The 22,211-nt window shown below is 41.2% G+C and overlaps 2 protein-coding genes across 2 annotated transcripts in view; both read left to right on the top strand.

Annotated features, from left to right (window-relative positions):
• Window positions 1-3,791: 3,791 nt before the first annotated feature.
• LOC311508869 (putative nuclease HARBI1) lies at window positions 3,792-6,079 on the top strand (the record flags this gene model as incomplete). The annotated part of the gene is made up of 3 exons (XM_084573858.1): window positions 3,792-3,803; window positions 4,459-5,425; window positions 5,925-6,079. The coding sequence occupies 3 exons, from the start codon at window positions 3,792-3,794 to the stop codon at window positions 6,077-6,079; spliced, it is 1,134 nt and encodes a 377-aa protein (XP_084429984.1).
• A 7,208-nt stretch (window positions 6,080-13,287) lies between these two features.
• Window positions 13,288-22,211, top strand: part of plxnc1 (plexin C1) — a 22,367-nt gene continuing 13,443 nt past the window's right edge. The window contains exons 1-16 of the mRNA XM_084573057.1: window positions 13,288-14,419; window positions 14,605-14,727; window positions 15,907-16,041; window positions 16,128-16,228; window positions 16,308-16,413; window positions 16,487-16,646; window positions 16,898-17,000; window positions 17,275-17,350; window positions 17,706-17,747; window positions 17,857-17,990; window positions 18,132-18,311; window positions 19,374-19,482; window positions 19,726-19,905; window positions 19,992-20,159; window positions 21,576-21,669; window positions 21,750-21,851. Coding sequence (XP_084429183.1) covers window positions 13,388-14,419; window positions 14,605-14,727; window positions 15,907-16,041; window positions 16,128-16,228; window positions 16,308-16,413; window positions 16,487-16,646; window positions 16,898-17,000; window positions 17,275-17,350; window positions 17,706-17,747; window positions 17,857-17,990; window positions 18,132-18,311; window positions 19,374-19,482; window positions 19,726-19,905; window positions 19,992-20,159; window positions 21,576-21,669; window positions 21,750-21,851 — 2,845 coding nt within the window. The 5' untranslated portion in view covers window positions 13,288-13,387. The remainder of the gene's footprint in view (window positions 14,420-14,604; window positions 14,728-15,906; window positions 16,042-16,127; window positions 16,229-16,307; window positions 16,414-16,486; window positions 16,647-16,897; window positions 17,001-17,274; window positions 17,351-17,705; window positions 17,748-17,856; window positions 17,991-18,131; window positions 18,312-19,373; window positions 19,483-19,725; window positions 19,906-19,991; window positions 20,160-21,575; window positions 21,670-21,749; window positions 21,852-22,211) is intronic.

The following is a 22,211-nucleotide window of genomic DNA, read 5'->3' as shown; positions in this document are numbered from 1 at the left end:
GTCCCCTTTTCTAGTTGCAGCTAAAAACGTGTAGTGTGAGGCAAAAATTTTTTCCACAAGTAAGGACTATGAGTGAAGAATGTCTGTGAAGTGTGTCTGTATGCAGTGATCCCCAACCCCCGGGCCGCGGACCGGTACTGGTCCCGGTCCATGGGTCATTTGGTACCGGGCCGCACAGAAATAATAAATAACTTCCATTATTTCCGTTTGATTTATTATCCGAGTCTGAATGATGTTTTATTTTTAAAAATGACCGGATTCTCTCCATTACATCCGTCTATCACTCATTCTTGACGCATGTCAAGGCCTCGAGACCATAGATCCATACCTGTCAAGTATCCCGTTTTGGCCGGGAAAGTCCCGTATTTTACCCTTCTTTCCCGCCGTCCTCCCGTATTAGTATTTTCCCGTAAATCTCCCGTATTTTAACATGCGTTATTAAAAAATAATAATACCCCGGGCCCGGGCGGAGTAAAAAAATAAAAAAATATATATTCCCAATCTGAGCTCTGTCACTAGCCTCGCGATAACTGCCACCTGCAGTAGCATACTACAGGTACTGTAGATCGCGATGGTAGTGCGGGTAGATCGCGTGCCATTGAATTATTATTATTATTATTTTTTTTTTTTATGTTAGTCTAAAACATGCATCCATTGCAACTCCAAAACAAACAGCAAGACAAAGCTTCATCTTTATTTTTACTTTATAGTTGCAACATGCCCTCAGTTCAGAGGCACACATCCACAGCCACGCAACAACTCCAGACTACCGTCTTTCTTAAAGAGACAGCGCTATTTTTGTAAAGGTGCAGTGCACCAATTTTTCTTGATAAAAATAAAAACAAAGATGGATAGAGCTTTTAACACTGTAACAACTATTAATATGACAATTAAAAAAAAATGTGTATATGTATATATATATATATATATACGGGTAGATCACTTTGACTTGGTCATTGTAAAAGTAGCTCGCAAGCCAGAAAAATGTGGGCACCCCTGATATAAGGGATACTGGAGCTTGGTTGGGGTGGTGGGACTGCTTGCGGCGGGCGCCGGAAAATTTCCCTTATTTTTAAATCCAAAACTTGACAGGTATGCATAGATCACGTGATACGTCCCGCTAAACGAAACGTCTGTTCGAGACAACAACTCTGCCGGTGTTCTGGATTAAAGTCATGGCAGAACACCCCGAGATCGCCACAACAACATTGAAAACGCTGTTGCCATTTCCGACATCTTGTCCGTGTGAAGCAGGGTTTTCTGCAGTGACAGCAACCAAAACAAAATTACGAAGCAGACTGGACATAAGCATACCTGCCAACTTTTCAAAAAACCTTGGAGTGAGATTTTGTCGTGGGTGACCAAAATTATGCCGCGCACGCAGTCACACAAATTGGTGGCTCAGATATAAGATAATTGGAATTAATTTGATGTTGTACCCATGTTGTACCCTGCATTCTGGTGGTTTGTGGGGAGGTCCAAATCTGTTGATAGGGGCAGCCCACTGAAGATGGACAATAACATTCTGTGAAGCAGACATAGCTGAAGGTCCACCCCCAGGAGATTTTGGATTAAGTAGATGTGGTTTCCAGCATTCTAGTGGATTTTTGGGCGGTCTGCTAAAGATGTGCAATACCTGAACTTATTCTGATTCATGTTCGGCATCATGACTTGTAGGTCTTAGTCTGTAGACTTGAGCTGAACATTCAACCAGAAAACTATCGGTGTGCCTAAATGACAATAAAGCCTTATTCATAGATCAGTGTTTAAGATTTGACCTAGGTAGGTTGATTGATATTTTGATTAAAATGGTATTAAACTTAATGCTTTATGTTCAGCCAAAAACGACACAAGATTAGTTAGGGAGTGACATTATTCTTCATTCAAAGTCTCCCACCACATGGTCCATCAGAGACAAAGTGCAACAAATAAAGTGCAACAAATAAAGTGCTTAAACAGTACAACTTTTTCAAGCAATAAAACAGATGAATGCATTACAAAAATAGCTAAAATGAGGCATAATCAGTATCAGATGCAGATCAGAAGCTGGGTAGCTGGGTGTCTATGATCTGTGTGCATGGTTATTGTAGCAAAGATCCTAATTTCCCTTTTATTTTGACATTTCTGACCTCACCTTTATCACTTCCTTTACCTCACTTCCTTTTCTCTTTCTCTATCACTGATTGGCTCTTCTCACCTTCCATCACTCCCTCGTTTGTTTACCTGATTGAGTTCACCTGATCACTCCTTATTTAAGGCCTGCACTCCCTCTCACTCCTCCTTTCCTCACCTTTGCATGGGGCGGCAGTGCTGTGCTGGTAAGAGCTGTGTTAATTTACTCTTTAGTTTGTTTCCTGTCCATGTTTCATTTTGAACCTTATTTCTTTAATATGGACATTTAAACTTCATTCCATTCATGATATAACATTCTGAGTTTTAACCTTAATTTTGCTTTCTTTCAGATTCACTCACCCATGTGTGTTTGTTCTCCTTGGTCTCATTAAGTAACGTGTTGAATTCATTATTGAAACCCCCTTTTTCTTTTGGACAAATAAACGTTTTGAGCATTATAACCCTTTGAACCTCGGCTCTGCATTCTGACCGATGCTCATGATGATGGTGAACACCAAATTTTGAACCTCCTATCGAACAGTTATACTGGCCTAGTCTCAGCTCAGACTCTCTTCTTTATCAGACTTCTCAAAGTAGTTTCTGGTTTCTCCTGCTGTCTTGGCGGTCTCTGTATCTCTTCTTCTGTCTACTTCGGGGTGCAGGCATAGATAGTAAAGGGGTGCACTGCAGGTGTAGCGCAGCGCAAAGGTTCAGGGGCGCTCATCAGCGCCATCTACCGTCGTGGAGTTTGAAAAGGAACGGAAGAGTCTCGGACCAAGATCGGATTTTTATTTTTTATTTTTTTTGCGTGAGAAATTGAATGTGTGGCGTGAGTGCGTGTGAAAACACGCAAAACCGTGTGTCACACGGCGAAAGCGTGAGAGTTGGCAGCTCTGAATAAGCAACATTGTCTCCCATTACCCCAAGATGGGACCGTCTTGTTGCAGCTAAACAAGCTCAGGGCTCCCACTGATTCAGTGCTATTGTGAGTAGCTAGTATTTTCATGCACTTTTTGTTTTTGTGGTGTGTCTTATTTTGAAGGCATGTTTTAACGTTACCATAGCGACCAGAGAACGTTGGGGAAGAGACAGATGCTGTGTCCGAAATCACTCACTCATTCCCTACTCCCTACTCCCTAAATAGGGAAATAAATGTAGTGGACTATATAGTCAGCTCAACAGAAAAAAATTTCGGACACTTTCGGACACTTCTCTTGGCGCCGGTAATTACGTCATCGCTGTCGCACAATTAAAACGTACCACATTAACGTCTTCTCACATAATATTTGTCCATTTACTACTGCATTTTTATTAAATTAGAGTCTTTTGATTACTGTCCTGTACTTTTTATTTTCGCATTTTGTTTTCTATTTAAGCATATTTTCATATTTTATTCTCTTGGCTCTTTAGTAACAGAAAGTTACAGTGTAATCTACTGGAATGTTTAATTATATGCTGTTCGTTTTACACTTTTTTTTTCAATGAATGTAGGAAGCCATTTCAATTGCCTTGTTTTGAAATGTGTTATAGAATAAACACTGACTGACTGTTGTACTGCTCCACAACTCATGAATTTGTTTCGCGCCTCTCATCCTCTCATCCATCTAACTACGAGCAATTCCCCGGGGAAAAAAAACACACTTAGCATTATTCTAGAAAACTCCCGTAGCGCTATAGAAATGCCGTTTACTGTAAGTCTGGCTGTGTTCGTTTTGTCCATAATTCAATTATTGGTGATCAGGAGGAGGATTAGAATGGCAAGAGAGAGAGAAAGGAGAAGATGCGCTGCTCTTCTAAGACTAGCAAGACGTCGTCAAACTGTGAGTGATAGCCTACTTTTTAGCGCCTTGTTTATTAGAGTAAATATCATTTCCTTTAATTCTCTGAACAACAAACTATCCTCCGTCAAACTACACCCCCTGCTGGAGCTGAGCATTGAGCCAACTGGTTTTCATAGCCTATCAGGGTGCTGTTGTCAAACAGTGGTACTGTCACTTTTCACTCAGCTTTTAGTCACACTGTACTAGCCATCATTAATAAATGGCGAATTAAGCTTTACTTATTAAACGATCTATGTACATTTTCTAGATAAAGCTGCAACCATCTCTATTAAGTTTAAATATTAATTTACCATTTATCAATTATAGTTGCATCTTTCTACAGCCAAATGTTTATAGATGATTTACAAAACATAAAGAAAGGCTTTTGTCATCACTTTTATCAATATAATATAATTTTTAAAGGTGGTTATTATAAAGTTACCCAACAGAGTGTGATTGTATTGCCATAACTTTAATACACATGATTTCATGACACCATGTTATCAGTTTTAATTATTCTTTACAGCGTGGTCACCCATCTCAGTATTGTCGCCTGAACCGTCACGTCCCCGTCTTGGTCATCTATTTTGATGGTGAGAGTGAACTGCGCCCAGACTTCCGCCTTTCAAGACCAACTGTTGCCCACCTTATCCAGCTCCTTCGCTCTCCACTAGACCATGGCTGGGGTCATGACCTGGAGGTTTTGGTCTTCCTCTTCTGGATGGCAAGTGCTACATCTTACCGTGTCGTGTCCAGAGCATTTGCCATCCCGCGATCCACGGTCCATGACATCGTCCACAGGGTCACCGAAAAAGTCCTCAGGCTGAAGAACAGGCTCATCTTTTTCCCCTCCGCTGATCAGCTTCAAACAACCGGTGCGGGGTTCGAACGTTTGGCTGGATCTGCAGCGTTTGCCAGGGTTGTGGGCAGTATTGACGGCTGCCACATCCGCATTAAGCCACCAAGTGCTGATGCCCAATGTTACTTTAACAGAAAACTGTTTCACTCCATACAACTCCAAGCAGTGTGGGACCACCAGTGCCGATTTCTGGACATATTTGTTGGCTACCCTGGCTCTGTCCATGACGCCAGAGTTTTGAAGAACAGCCCCCTTTATGTCCAGAAGTTATACCCACCTGAAGGCTTCCAGATTCTTGGAGATGGTGGGTATCCCTGCACCTCGGAACCAATCGCCCTCATCACCCCTTACAGGGAGCCTGTCAGAAACCCTGTTGAGGCCAGATTTAACAGGCACCACGCCAAGGCCCGTTCCGTGGTTGAGAGGGCATTTGGCATCATGAAGGCCAGGTGGCGCTCAGTTTTTTTCAAGGCCTTGGAGGTGAAGCCACACTTTGCTGTGAAAGTCATCGCCTGTTGTACCATTCTCCACAATCTCTGCTTAAAAGATGGAGATATTATGGAGCCTGTGGAGGAGGCACTGGGGCCAGATGATGGCGGCGATCAGGTCCAGCCAGATTTGCCAGATTTGGCATGTGGAGAACGGCTGCGTGGTCGTATTGCTGCTGCTGTTTCAGCACCAATAAACAATCCTCCAGCTCTGAAAGACCACAATTATTAAGAGCCAAAGTACATAAATCAAATCACAATCAATTGTTAATAGGTTAAGTTTAGATGTTCTCTCTCTCTCTCTTCTCTCTAACCTAATTTCACCTGTCACTCTCCTCTGCCCTCTTATCTTCTCTTGGTTCAAGTTGTGATTCATGTAAATAGTTTCAGTAGCGTTTGAACTGTTTTATATGTTCTCTGTAATTTTGTTTGTTCAAATGTTCATATGTTATAATTTAGTAGTTACGTTGATAAAGAACTGTGTTTCAATTGAAAACAAAGTGAGACATGTATTTCCTTTTTGTTATTTATTAATCTAATTTACATTTTCTCCACAATTTCTTCGAGGAGGTTCAAAAGCCTCTCCTCCCTCTCCTCCTCCCTTTTGTCCCTCTCCTCTGCCCTCTTCTCCTGCCTCTCCAACAGTTCTAGAACTGGGTCACGTCGCTGTCGCTTTGGTGGAGCTGGCTCTTCAAACTCTGAGTCCTGCTCAGCACCCTGACACTCTGTCTCTAGTGGCACTGAATCAGGGGAGGCTGATGCTGAGACTGGTGGGTTCTCCCCCCAGGCTGAGGCAATAAGACATGGAGGCCGAATAGAAGGCCTCCCACCTATTGCCTCATCCATGAGGGAGAACCACTTCCAATCTCTGGCAGTGGACTCCCCTGACTCAGTGCCACTCCCTGTTGGTGGCTTCCTCAGCTCCTGCACACATTGCAATATACACACATTTGATGTGTGTAATTACTGGTAAAAGTCACTGTACTTTCATCTATGCTTTCACAAAATAGAGCTGTAGTTAATTATGATGCATCCTTACTAGGGGTGGGGAAAAAAATCGATTCTCCGATTTATTTCGATTCTATCCTGAACGATTGTGTCTCGATTCAAATAAGTTCATAATCGGAATTTTAAAATTAAAAATTTTAATTAGTTCGCCCGCTGCAATATTCTGTGCGCCTGCTGCGGAGCTCAACAGAAAACTCTCCTCTCTGGCCTGCTGATTCTCTGCTATACGCGCATGCGCACACGAGTTGTTTACATGCGGCGATAAAATGGCTGCAACAGCGAGCGGTAGACCCACCTAATTTGAGTACGTGAGGGCGTTCACACTGAAAATTCCAACGAGACGAAGCGCACTGCAAGTACCCGGATGGTGTACTCATAACGGTCAAAAAGCTGAGTGTGGAACGCTGCACACTTTCCACCCTAAACGGTAGCCATCTTGACTACGAAGCGGAAGGGGAGGGACTATCAACCCAATTCAAACTTGCGATAGTGGCGGCTGATATCGGCGGCAGTGATTTGGAAGCGGTGGTGGAGCAGTTTTACAGGTCCATACAGATGTAAGTTATAATATGACATTTAATGAAAATTATCTATATTGCTGTTTTACACGTAGTACTATTAAATTGCTGCTCGATATACGCTCGTGGTCAAAATCAAAATACGGCGTTAGTCATTCGTCATTTCCGGTAAGTATAGGCGTAGCACCCGATTTGAGACGATACTACCTTTTTGAAAATTACGCACTACGGACGTAAGTGCATAGTGCTCATAGTGCATGATATCGAAGTGTACTGACGAAAGTACGCCATTTGAGACACAGTCATAAGACTTGCACCGGCTTCTTTAAAAGCTGACGTATGGCAGCATTTTGGATTTTTTGAGGATGGAGGAAAGATCGACAAGACTTTCACCGTTTGTAAGGTAAATTCTAAAAAAAATTAGAGAAGGTAATTCATCTATTTTTCTTTCTCTAATGATCAACACAATAGTAGGAAATGATTTGCAAATTCTGAGTAGCAAACTCATATTTAAGAATCTGACCAAACTAAAATATGTGTGTGTGTGTGTGTGTGTGTGTATATATATATATCACAAAATTTAAAGTCACGCATGGAAATGTACATTAAAAAAAAAAAAAAAAAAAAAAAAAAAAAAATCGATTAATCGAAAATCGATTAATCGATAATCGATTTAGAATCGTATCGTTGACCTCTGAATCGGAATCGAATCGAATCGTGAGGTGCCAAGAGATTCCCACCCCTAATCCTTACCTTGTATGTTTTTTTTTAAATTTTCCCATTTTTTGCCCGCCCGGGCAGGTGTCACCACACCCGTCAGCCCCATCTCTTTCAGAATAGCTCTAAAAAATGCAACACGTACAGGATGATAAAAACAACAACAATTAACCTATCATTAATGCTGTCAGTATCAAGTGCTTAAGATATTTTGTCAAAAGTCCGTGTCATTTTACAGTTGTTCTCAGTTTTCTTTTTAATAAGATAACGTCACTGTTTCACAAGAATGAAATAACCTTTACTCACTCCCAACCGGCTGCGGAGGCGAAGCGTTTGCCTGAAAAAAGGCGCTCGTTCTCCTTTCTCAGGCGGATTAAATTTGCCACATCGTCGTCGGTCCCTGCGAGATTAAAATAAATTAACGAGCTTCTCCCCTGCTGATTTGACACTTGAATGTAATTTCGCTAACGTTACTTATTAATTATAATAGGCTGTAGTAAATTTTTACTCCAGCTTAACATGAAAAACAGCATTAAATTACCCGTAGTACTGACCTCGGTCGCTAGCCACGATTGGTGCCGTAATGGCTGTGTACCCTCCAGTAAGTTTTTAAATAGTATTGCATATTAACAACCTATTAACAACCTGTTTTAAAACTCGGAATCAAACGTCAAACAGAAAAATACTTACATTTGTACACAGTCTCCCGTCCGTCTGCCATATTTAATTTACTTTCCGCGCCAAGAGAACTTCTGGCAATGCATGATGGGACATCTTGCTCCGGTTAGTGACCATCGGATGCTCACTACATTTCGCGGTGAATTGTGGGATACATGCAGTGCACTATATAGTGGACACTAAACATTCGGACACCACTACAAAATGGCGTGGTCACTATATAGTGCACTATATAGTGGTTAGGGAGTGATTTCGGACACAGCCATGTGTACATGCGTTCCCAGGGTCAAAGGTAAACACAAAGAGGGAAAATACAAGTTAAAGGGGAACTACCATTTTTTTACAACCTGGATTGCGTCCAAGCAACTGCGTGGCCATTGCGTGACCATTGCGTGATCACTATGCGGAAGCATAATCCTCGCTTGAGACCGTGATGGTTCTGCGTGGGGTTTACGTGTCGAAATGCAATTCAATGCCACACCGGTAGAGGGCAGAGAGACAGAGAGACTGGCGTTGGAGCTCCAAATTATTCAAGCAGAGGAAGAAATACTTCTATTGCAAATTAGGGCACGACAAAGGAGACAAAGGAGACGACAGCTGAGGTGGTCTGTACGCCCTTTGAACGTACCCAGGCAGAGGACCGGCGAATATGGTGTTTATGAGTGGAAACCGGAAAAGCGGTCTCCAGCGGATGTAGTTAGCGGACCAATCACAGCCAATGCCGCTGCGTTGCTGCTGCGTTGCTGCTGCGTCGTCTCGACGCGCGTCGAGGATTTTTGGGAGGTGCACGTCTGGCCCTTGCGTAGGATGTACGGGGGTCCGCAAGGACGCAATAGGTCCGTACGCCCCCTCGCGCTGTGTCAACGCGGAAGCATAATTTGGGCTTGACTCGCGGGAGTCCCGAAAAATTGTCACCGTATAATTCCATCCGCGCCCTGCGCCCCCTTTGGTGACTTATGTGAAACTCATAAACATACCTCCCACTAAAAAAAAAAAAAAAAAATCCTACTACCCCACTGGTCCCGTCATAAAATCAAATGATATCAAAATGAAATCTGAGAGATAGGCTAACTGTGTAAGACTTACTTGCTCAGCCATGATAGCCCCACGAAAATGTTTTTTTTCCCCCAGGAAACTGTCAGATCTCCTCCACTGTGATCAGACCACTATAACGGAAGGTTATGAGAATGTTATGTATTGGGTCAGGAGTTTTTCGTAGCAACTTTAAACGTAGCCACTGCTGTTATAGCCTATCATTGCATATCTGTCTGTTCCACAACTTACCTCTTTTTTCTCTGACATCTCGATCTGCTATTAAATTCTGCCGCCAACCATGATGACCCGCCCTAATCTGCCTCGGATTGGCTCTGACCTGGAGACAGTAGTGGCCAATCAGAAAGGAGGGGGGTTGGGGGTCCGTCTATTCAGTGCCCGCCCACAAAGTGCCAAAACTCAGCAAAGGCGAGCGAGCAGAAGTACAGGCACAGAGAGAGACAGCGAGCGCATACAGAGAGACCACGAGCGCGCACAGAGTGACGGCGAGCGCGTGTACAGATACCGCGAGCGCGCAGAGAGAGACCGCGAGCGCGCAGAGTGTGACGGCGAGCGCATATACAGAGAAGGGGCGTGGTATATTTGCATATTTTCTAAATATTTAGCTTTACACTCGGCGACCCATTTAGATTTAGATTTAGATTTAACATTTAGATTTAACATTTAAGATTTAGATTTAACATTAACATTTAGATATAGATTTAACATTTAGATTTAGATTTAACATTTACATTTAGATTTAACATTTACATTTAGATTTAATATTTAGATTTAGATTTAACATTTAGATATAGATATAACATTTAGATTTAACATTTAGATATAATATATACATATATATATAATATCTGTCTCAAATGTGAGGAAAATGCGCTAAATGTGAGGAAAGTGAGCTAAATGTTGAAAATGTATCAGCTAAAAAATTGTAACCGAAATTTTACATTCGGCACCCCATAATAAGTAGCCTAACCTGATACACTGATTTAATTTAGCTGCTATTTGAAAAACACTGAATTAAAATAAAAACATAATTAAAAACTAGTCGTTATTATTTTTGTAAACATCCTCACTTTAAATTTAGTGCTTAGAACGTTTACAGAGTGCTACGTTTCTGTGGACATTGTGGCTTATTGTATGCTGCAATCTAGAATGATTAAAAACTACAAAAACGTACCTGAGAGAAGTCCGGAAATAAGAACTGCGTCACTCTCTCGGGCTAAACATGGCGGCTGATTAGCCCTCCGCTAACACCTGCTTCTCATTTGCTAATTAACGTAAAACTGCAAAGAAGCGAATCAAACTACAGAAAGAAAATAACTACATGAGAAAAGCAAGATAATTATGAAATATACTTTAGGAACACGACGGGTATTACGAAGCACTGTTTCAGTCCAACGACCACAAGTAAGTAGGCCTAATAGCTACTACTGACTTTCTTTAAATAATTTACATATTAGCCTACGAAGTCAAACTTTCTAGTTTTGTAGGGAAAACAGCTATTTTAATAACAGGGTGACAGAGAGTTTAATTGTGGCCCTGTGCTCACCATTTGGGTACTTTTAATGGAAAACGTCGAATTAGACTACCGACATAAACACAGCAAAACGCTCTTTGAACTGATTTCCACATTTAAAAAAAAATAAAAAATTTGCCGCTCAGAGTTACGTGATATTGCGCATGCGTGTTGCAACGGTTACCCACACGTTGATCTCCTTATACGTGTTGCTTCCTTTAAGTGTATAAAAGGCTGACTTTTATTTGTCAAATTAAATATGTTATCATTGTTTGCTTTAACACTAGAGTTCTTTTTAAAATCCCGACTTGTTCGTGCAGACATGACACCTGCAGGTCCATACATCTAGTGAAGACTGTGGGTTTAAATGGTCCCCTGGTCAAGTGTAAAAGCCGCCAGGTCCATACATCTAGTGAAGACCGTGGGTTTAAATGGTCCCTTCACTTGGTCAAGTGTAAAAGCCGCCAGCTCCGAACACCTAGTAAAGAGGTGGGTTTAGAGGTCCGTCACCTAAATACTTAGGCCCACATTGCCTGAGTGTCTGGATGTTAAAGCTCCCCTCTGTAGTAAAGAGTTGGGTTTAGAGGGTTCCTCATCTTAACATTCAGATCTGTCGTATCTGAAGGCTTGGATGTAAAAGCTCCACTGTGAAGAAAATAAGTGAAGAGGTGGGTTTAGAGGTCCCTCACCCAAATACTTGGCTCTAAATTGCCTGGGTGTTGGGGTGTAAAAGCTCCCATCTGTGTTGTGTGTTGTATTAAGAAGAAGTGACCAGTAGGGACAGAAAAAATAAGTTTTACGGTAACACAGAAAGATGAACGAAGTCACTGGTATAGTAAAATATCAGTGTTTTTGTGTATTTACTGTTGTGTGTGATATCCGGAGAGCACGCTGAAGCAGTGGGTGGGCGGAAACCTAACGGTGCTAACACAAATTCACTGTCTGTTGAAGTAGGCTGCTCAAAGGGTCTGTATAAGTTCTGGTGTCAGGACCGAATCCTTACGTGATCAGTCTTTGGGGCTGAGTACTTTGGACATAGCGTGCCGCATTTCTCAGCTGGCCAGATCATGTGAATGAGTGATTCAGAACAATAAGAACCAGGGACATTAGGAGCCCATTTAAAAGAAGGGAGAGATAGAATAAAGTGATCCTTCCCGGAGAAAAGAGTCATAAGGGAACTAAAAGACTTTGAAACATGGTGCAAAGACATAACTACAGATGGGTTCTTCGGTGATCTAGGGGGCCCCCACCGCCTGCCACGCAAAGGAAGTATTATGTCAAAACACTACAGAATAAATTGACCCAATTGGTAACTGAAATTGAAAAAGCGGGAAGGTTATCGAAGGGAAAGAAAGAAAAAGAAAAGTTTGAAGATCATATGAAACTTACACGCTTGCATTTTAGCAACTGCATTTCTAGCCACACCAGCGGTGTGCGGTAATGGTTACTGAGATGAAAAAAAAGAAAGAAAAAAGAGAAAGGGACACTAACCTTATGCCTAATGTCGAAGGAGGAATTTTTCCCTCTCCTTCAGCCCAGGTTCTTTATACCTATTGGAAAGGTTAGTCTGACTATGAATAGACCACCCGACAACTTCTCTAACTGACAGTTTATTTAGCACCCAGAGAATTGGTACAGAGTCAGCGCTGAGACTTATATGGTCTACTTGAAGAAATTATACGTTTTAGCATAAATAACACCAGAAAATAGGCTATATGTAGTAAAGTTTGGCTAATTTATGTGAAGAAAATTGATAAAATTATTTTATTAATGGTTACAATTGTCTTTGGGGGATATTTTGATGATATAAAACTGTCTTGTTGTGAGTAAAGTTGAATTCTGGACTGGCGTGAAAACTGCCATACAGTGTCTGATCTTCACTGTCAATGATGTTTAAAGTTATTTAATAGAGAAAATAACTTCCCAGAACTGACACCAGATGTCACCTTTGGTTTACAGTTGTTTGAACACGCAGAAAGGATAGGGTAGGGTAGGAAAGGGTAGTTGTATAATGTTTAGAGGGGTCAGCGGACATGCACTTTCCTTATTCAGTATTTAATTAGAAACTTCACGATTTTCTGTGCAGATGTTAAAAGGGACGCATATTTGTCCTGCAGATCACTGTCTATAATAAGGCATAAGACCGTTCCCATGTGCGGACGGACCATATGAGACAAAACAGAGAACTGATTCGCTAACTGAATGGAGGTGAAAATATCCTTGTCACGGCTTTTTGTTCCTCTCGAGATGGATACCATGTAAACTGCTAGAGGCTGATTTATCGAGCACTTGCCAGCTGTCATTGAGTCTTTCTTGATCTTGACTGATCAAAATGTTTTGAGACTTGATTTTGTATCATTATCAGCATGTTTTGTTGACTGAAGCTGTGTGGACTTTAAGAACATGATAGAAGAGGGACAAATGGGGCTAAGTGAAAATAGTAATGCTGCTTAATCATCATATATCAGAAACATTAAGAATATCTGCTAGGTTTTAGTTTCGCTCAGCGCGCTCCCTCCTCCCACTTTCAGCACTTCTCTTTTCAGAGTCTCGCTGCGCTTTTACGCGCGGCTCTAGAGACGCAGTGTCAGAGATCAGAGCGCTATGCAGAGCTTCAGTGTATGAGGGTATCCAGCCAGAGCTGGCACCGCTGCTGGAAAATGATCCTGCTGCTCGGTCTGCTTTGTATTCTCTGGGGAGAACAGGGTCGGTGTCTGGAGGAGGATGGAGGAGGTTTCGCCTTCGATGGAGACATCCGCCACTTCGCAGTGGCCACCAACACGGTTTATATCGCTACAGAGGAGAAGCTGTACCAGCTGAGCCACGACCTGACTCTGATCCACAGTCTGACCCAGAGAGGCATCTTGAAGCCCGGTAAAGAGCCGGTGGGTTATCAGTTTGACCGGGTCTCTGAGACGGCTGCCTGGAACGCAACTTTCAGCGTCAACTTATTATTACCATTTGTTGAGAACGACGCTCAGATCATCTGCGGTGTGACCGACAATCAGTGTGGTTACTGCGAGGTTCTGGACCTGAGGAACATCTCTAACCTTCTGTACAGAGAACACGTCCAGGTGGGACCACTGAGACGCAACAGCTCGTTCGTCGGTATTCTGGTGGATGTTAAGAAGAATCCAACTCAGACACAGAATTATATTCTGACCGCGATGCAGCCCGAAAACAGCAAGTGCTCCTCTGATGCTCAGACCATCAACCTTCATAATGCGGATCAGGACGATATATTTTCCGTAACTGATGCATCAGGAGCCACACCTTTGATCAAAAATAAAGGCGATGTGGATTTTGTGGACGGATTTCAGATCAACTCGACCATCTATCTGCTCTCCAACGTAAGAAGTGAGGCTAAAAACAACAAAGTCCGTCTCATTTGGCTTGAAGGGGAACCAAGAAAAACCGACACCCTCAAGTCTCTGCGGGGGGCGACTCTCAGAGTCTCTGATGGTGAAGACAGCAGACTTCTGGCCTCCTCGGTCATCCCAGGTGGACAGACGGTGCTTTGGAGCGGAGTGTTCAGTGTGGACGGAGAACAAAGCAACACTGAGCTGGTGGTGTTTGACATCAGTCTTGATCTCAGCTTAGAGAAAGATAAGGATCCAGACTTCTACTATGTGGATAGTCCCAAACTGAAGCAGGTAAATAATGTTTTAATGGTGATTAGATGTTGACTCTATGTTTCACATGTCTTTTCTGGTCATTCATGCAAGATAAACGTTCATCACTTCATTATTGTGTGGTTCCTACAAAGCCATTAAACTAGAAACATCATATATTGACTCACTTTAAGGACGTTCTTTGTATGTTCTGTTCTGTTTCTCAGCCTAAGACCCTTAAACCAAAGGCAGTACTCTTGAGGCAGCCCTACATGACCTCTGTGCTGGCTGTGAGGAAGAAGACATGGATGGTTTTCTTCATTGGCACAGGAGATGGACAGCTCATTAAGGTGTGTATAAAGAGTGGTGTACATCTGTCACTGGAAAGAGGAAAAATACTTTTAATCAATAGTTTATTAAAAGGAGATATATATATGAAGGACTGTAAACTAATACAGTATCTTTAGAGTATGTTAAGTCACAATGCAGTGGAATTTTTTTTTTCCACTAGCAAGTTTGAAGAAAGTCATGTTTAAAGAAAATACATTGCCATTTGAAACAGTAATTGTCATTTGAATAACCTAATCATCTGGCAGTATTTCTTAAAGACTGTGTGATGTAATATTGTATCTGCTGTTACTTTCAGCTATATAATCATTCTGGAGTCAGTGTCAGGAGAGCAGGTTAGGTACAGCTGATTCAGAGAGACAGTAGATCAGAGGTAGGATAATTGTTCTGCATCATCCAGCAGATATAAGAAACAAACATGAACAATGCAGAGTTTTGCTATGGGCACACTCTTTAAAATATTACTTCTCAGCTTGTTGTATCACACGCCTGTTATTTTCATGAGATCACATCTGATGTGAAACTCAATGTGGTTGAAGAAGCAGGCAACAAGCGCAAGTGGTAACAAGAAACAGGACCTAAATGCAGACACTCAGAGGGTAGGTAAAGACAGTGTAAAATATTAGTCAGCTGATTAATATACTTCTGGAGTCTATACTTGCCTGAATGAAGACTGAGGAAATTAAGGTCAGTGCTCCCCAGAAGAGAAGTAAAAAGTAAGGCAGCACAGAACTGTAAACTCTCCAATACATACAACAGTGAAGCTGAAGACACACTGCAAGAATTGCCATGATATTTCTGCTCAACCCTTTACCCTGGACACCAAATATAGTTGCGTCACATCCTGCATACTGGTAAATGTTGAAGTGAAGCAACACAGTGGAAGTGACATGAAGCAGAAACACAAACTAATGCTTTCATCACACTTCATTATTTCTGTGCTGGTGTGAGCTCTTATCTGTGACAGAGAACAAAATGGCCTCTACATTTATGAGTGTAAAAGGTTTTCCTCTGCAGCCTTAATGGTGGCGGTCATTAGCTAGTGACTAGACCTAAGTGCTGTCACAGACATAACAAAAGATGTTGCTTTCCTTCTACCTTTTGACCACAGTAATTTATTGAGGCCGAAAATACACAGCGAGTCTCTCAGAAACATAACAAAACTACATTGTTGTTGTCAGCTTGCTGTGGACAGGAACTATCACCCTGCTTGTCCCACGGTGCTCTACAGGGCCAATGACGACCGCCAAGTGTTTCCCAAAATACAACTGGATCAAGTAGATCAGAAACATGTCTACGTGGCATTTAGAAACCAGGTACTGCTGTTACTCACTCACTATTATTTTAGTGTCACATGTACCTTTGCTGTATTTTGAAGTGTCTCTAAATGTTTTATTTCCAGATGAAGCGTGTACCTGTATCAAAGTGCAGCACGTACACAAAAGTACAGGAGTGTTGGTCTGCACAGGATCCATACTGTGTCTGGTGTGGCTCTAAACAAAGGTCAGAGAAACAACATCTGCATCTGACATCTTCAAAGACCCATCATGAACTTGGTTATAAGAGATTTCTCTTTTCCCAGATGCACATTTGAAGACGACTGCAAAGATTCTGACTGGTTGTCCATTCCTGATGATTTCCAAGAGAAAATAGTTTCTCACAAAGTTGTAAAGAACCCCAGTGGAGAGGTACAGGTTATACACTAACACTATACAACTGTAACTATCAGTTACTTGTCACTCATCTCTCTTCCTTTCTCAGATCACACTAAAGATCCAGACCCACCTGACTGTGAACTGGAAGGAGTCTAACTTTGCCTGTCAAATCTCTGCATCATCTGGAGAACTTTGTACACAAAATAGCCCTTCTCTGTTCCCACAATGCACCTGCAGCCTATCCCATGGCTCAATTCCTGCTGACGGTCAGTAACTTTAGATAAATAATCCAGTTAACTCAAAATCTCACAATCAGAGAGGGGTTGTAGATGTTAAGTTGTCATAAATCAGGCCTGTTCATTAATTTGCAACATGTCCCATCATAACCACATACAACCAAAAATATCAATGAGAGAGACGACTCTGACAGAAGAAATATTCTACCAGATAACACATCTGCGTTGTCATATGATAGAGGTCAAGACTCTGAAGTTAATCATATTGTTTTCTCTAACAGGCCTGGATGTCATTGTAAAGATGAGACTTGGGCAGACGAACCTTTCAGAGCGACTGAAGCTAACCAACTGCTCTGACATCAGTGGACCTCCATCTTCTGACTTGTAAGTCCATTCGTATTTTCTAGAAATCAAAGACACATACTGTGGATAACCTATATATATATCATGCAAATAATGAAAGACTGAGGTGCAAAATCAGTTACCTTCTTCTTGACAAAAGCTTGAAAAGCTTCATCTGATGACCATGGTTGGCAGAGACTGTTTTGTTATCACAAAAGCTATTTGATTGTAAACTATATTATTATATACTAATGTAATATTAAGTAGTTTTGATCCATATATTAGTATGTGTTTTATGTGTTTGTTTGTACTTCAGGTGTCAGCAGTGTATCAAGGCTGGCTGTGGATGGAACGATAACAGCTGTTCCTGGTCTATTCAAGGAGTGGAGAATGTAATAGTGACTATTTTTATGTTCTTTTCTGATGTTTCAAAATTCTACATCAATCCAATATTATTAAAGTCATTTTGATACATTTGTTAAACTGAACACTTGAAGCCCTGCTCTGAAATTGTAATATTTAGTTTAAACACTTTATAAACACTGAGCTGCTAACTTCACCTCATGCTTGTTAAACATGAAATCTCTCAGTCTCTAGTTATGCACAAACTAAACAAGCACAAAAGACATATGAGTCTAGTTTTTGAGCTAATCTAACATTAGCCACAATAAAACCTGAATCACCTCTAATAGTACCTTTACAGGGACTCTAAACCTTCTGAATCTATTTACCCACTTCCTCCTGCAGGATAGTGTTTGCAAAAAGATGGAGCCTGGGATGAACTTTTCTGTGAGTCTGAACCTCAACTGTTCCTCTGACAAATCACCTACATTCAGTAAATGTTATAACAGTAGGATAATGTTTGAAAGGTGATTTTTGTGTGTTTCTTTTCTGTTAGAAGCCAGAAATCTCCTCCATCACTCCCAGTGTTGTGTCTTTCTATGGTAGAAACCATGCATTGTTGTCAGGTCAGAACCTCATTAATGTGACCAGAGTGAGGATCCAGACAGACCTAGACTGTACTCCACAAGAGTGAGTCACTTTACAGACAACACTAGAAGACCTACACTAGAAAAACACTTATACTGTGAACTGACATATTCTACAGTGTCATGTTTTCTGTACATTATTGTTATTGTGATGATGGTGAGTCTTGATCTGTTTCTCTTTCAGATCTCCTGTATGGAACAAGACTGCTGTGAGTCTGACGTTCCACATTCCCAGCACAGATAAGAAAGGTGTTGTCAAAGCATGTGTTCTACTGCCAGATGGCAGTTGCCATGGCAACATTAAAATCACCTATCGATCAACACCATCCTGCACCAACATTGCACCGAGCAGCACCTGGACCAGGTAGGTTTGACTTACTGATATTTTTACATAACAAAGCATATTATCCTAACACAGGATTCAGGTGAAGAATTTCTAAAAGCTACGGTGTTGGAGAAAAGGTTTAGATAAACTAAATCCATGGTTAATGTCAAGGGTGACAATTTCTCCAAATCAACAAACAACACAAAGTTATTATAATTCATATAACAAGTTAGTTATCTTTTGGTGCTTACTTTCCACAACGACAGCTACCAGACAGTGCAGCTAAAACTCAAGTCGGCTATTTTAGGAGCTACCTCCCAATGCTTTGTCACCAACTTCAAGAGTTTGCTGACAATGTAAGGAAAGCATGAGAGGAACAGTTACAGGTTGAGGGTCATGTGTTGGGGAAAGAGAGCCATTTCTCAAAGGCATTTTCTTTCACCATCAGATCACTTCCCTTTTTAGTAGCAGGAAATAAAAGTCATTTTGTCTTCTCTGTTTGTGCACACAGCTTTAAAAGACATGATACATAGTTATATAAATATGTGGTGAAATATAATCACATAGCCTTTGCTTCGTCACCATTATATATGAAGAGACCAAAATGCATTGCATGCAAGTTTTATGCCAACATTATTGAGACTGGCTGTTTGTCTTGAAGAGGAACAGAGCTTTTTCTCTAATTTAGAATTGTAATTTGTCGCCATCGTCCATGAAGTCAACCTTTCATCTAAGGCCATTAAGGAGTGTCACTACAGTTTCCATTACGGTGGTTTATCAATCAGATATACTATTAAATCTTACAACTATGAACAAGTCATGTTTCTGAAGTCAGTTCTTAAGAGAACCAAGAGCTGGTCAGCAGTCTGTTTTGTATTTTGCCTTGCTTTATGCATAGCCTAATATTTGTTTGTCTCTTAGTCCACCATTCACTTTGGACCGAGCAGAACCTCTCAAAAACTGAGCTGTCATAATATATGTCGATAAAAACATATACAATCACTGTGATATTAGGGTGTCCCTGTAAGGAAAACCTTTTCTCTGAGATCAAGTTTATTCACCTCAGTTTCCTCTGATTGGCTGCTGTTCCATGTTCTGCAGTGGGAAGAGGAACGTCACACTTACAGGGTCCCACCTGGAGTTTGTGGAAGGAATCACACACAGCCACGGCCAGCTGGAAGTCCAACCTCCCAGACATAGCAGCAGTCAGGTAGTCTCTAGAAACACAATGTCCCATTATATAGTTATCTTCCAATGACTATGTTGTGTTACATCATGTCTTACCACGTTACTGTCCATTGTCACTTTATATCTCACCAAGTCAAATTACATTAGAATATGCTATGTCACATCATCTCAAGTAATCTTCTTGCATTATGTCACATAACTTAAGTACGTTACACGGTAACATGGTATATCAGGTCCTTTTTTATGCTGTGTATATTCCCTACAGGGCCTCACCTATGAGACACCTGCAACTTTAAACCCTCAGATGATTTCTGTCAGCACTGTGTATTTGAAAGTAGCCAATCAATCCTTGGCCTGCTCCACAACTATAACCTACTATCCAGACCCTGTGTTCACCACCTTCACATCCACAAGGACAGGGGATGGGGTTGGCATCACAATACAGGTACAACATATATTTTTTGTTGTACATGCAAAATTATGTGACATCAGTTCATGATTGGTCAGCATTTGTTTCTGTGGTCATTTCAGAAAAAGGCAGACAAACTGGAGATGACAACAGCAGAGTTGTCAGTGTGGGGTGTTAGAGGTGAAAAGAAATACCCTTGTATCATGGAAGGCAGAGAAACCAACAACCAGACTGACTTTTTCATCTGTGAGATACAAACCACAGACAACATTAAATTTCAGCACATAGAGGTAAATCTTTCAGTTTTGCTTTTCTAAGATACACAATAGTAATAAAGATGAAATCCAGACTTTAGGAATAACCATGCATGGATAATGGATAAGAATGGAAATATACTGACTGGCCAACAAAACAAAAAAGTTGCCACCAAATAAATGGTTACACACTCTATATTTAGTTGGACCTCCTTTAGCCTTGATTACAGCACACATTCTCTATGGCATTGTTTCGATAAGCTTCTGTAATGTCACAAGATTTATTTCCATCGAGTGTTGCATTAATTTTTCACCAAGATCTTGTGTTGATGATGGGAGAGTCTGACCACTGTACAAAGCCTTCTCCAGCACATTCCAACGATTCTCAATGGGGTTAAGGTCTGGACTCTGTGGTGGCCAATCCATGTGTGAAAAATTATGTCTCATGCTCCCTGAACCACTCTTTCACAATTTGAGTCCCATGAATCCTGGCATTGTCATCTTGGAACATGCCCGTGCCATCAGGGAAGAAAAGATTCATTGACTGAATAACCTGGTCATTCAGTATATTCAGGTATTCAGCTGACCTCATTCTTTGGACACATAATGTTGCTGAACCTAGACCTGAGCAACTGCAGCAACCCCAGATCATAGCACTGCCCGCACAGGCTTGTACAGTAGGTACTAGGCATGATGGATGCATCACTTCATCTGCCTCTCTTCGTACTGATGCGCCCATCACTCTGGAACAGAGTTAGCCTCACTGATTAGTGGTTTTCTTAAGGCTACACAGCTGTTCAGTCCCAATCCCTTGAGTTCCCTTCACATTGTACGTGTGGAAATGCTCTTACTTTCATAGCCTTAAACATAGCCCTGAGTTCTACTGTTGTTTTTCTTCGATTTGATTTGACCAAACCTTCAAGTGATCACCAATCACGGTCATTCAGGATTTTTTTCTGACCACATTTCTTCCTCGAAGACGATGGTTCCCCACTATCCTTCCAGTTTTTAATAATGCGTTGGACAGTTCTTAACCCAGTTTTAATAGTTTCTACAATCTCCTTAAATTTTTTCTCTGCTTGATGCATGCCAATGATTTGACCCTTCTCAAACAGACTAACATCCCCACGACCATGGAATGTGTCTTTCAACATGTTTAAGAAATGAGAAGCTACTCATTGCATCAGTTGGGGTCAAATAACTTGTTGCCAACAGAAAGATAATCACCCATGCAGTAATTATTCAATAGGGGGCTCGTACCTGCTAAATTAAATCCGGGTGGCGACTTTTTTTGGCCAGGCAATGTATGACTAAAGTGCCCAAAATCATTGCGCAGTACAGAATACTCATATAATTCCTAATACTCCTAGTATTTGTACAATAATAAACCTGTATTTGTCCTCTAAAAAGCATACAGTATTTCTAATATAGTGTGATTACTATTTTTTACAGATCCACTATGGAAGCAAAACAGTAAAACTGGAGCTTAACTCCTCGGCCCAATTGTCACTACTTGTCCTTCTGCTGATACCCTGCATAATTGTTGGTAAGTAGAATAGAGAAGAACAAATAGACCATTTGTCTTTATTTGTGCTAAATTCTATACCGCATGGTTTTGGCTTTCAGTGGTGGTAGTCGTCTACCGAAGCAAACAGAAGAAGCTCACTGATAAAATGAACAAAATTATGGAAGATCTGGAGCTCAATATCAGAAATGACATCAGACAAGGTCAGTCATAAATTCTCACAGTGCGTCTTTTTCTAGTATAATGGTAAGATGAAAACCTAGTGTAAAGTTTTTGTTTCTGGAGAGCAGTATTTCTTGGTTTCATATTGGTAAATTCATATATCAGCTGGTTGACGAGGAAAATGACAAATTTTGTAATTGCATAAATAATCCCTGTAGCAAACACACATGAAAAATTAGCTGTTCCTCAAATATTAACGTACAGAAGTACTGTCTGCTGCAAAAAGGTTCAGCTGTCATGGAGTAATGGTTCACTGTTTCACTTCTTTGAAGCATACAGTCTACATAAAATGTCACCGGGGGAACTCTTATGTGGGATTTTATCACAGAAGTTGAGGTCTG

This window comes from Chelon labrosus (genome assembly GCF_963514085.1).
Source record: "Chelon labrosus genome assembly, chromosome: 23".
In the NCBI taxonomy this organism is placed as follows: Eukaryota; Metazoa; Chordata; class Actinopteri; order Mugiliformes; family Mugilidae; genus Chelon; species Chelon labrosus.
This window is presented reverse-complemented; position numbering and strand designations above follow the sequence as displayed.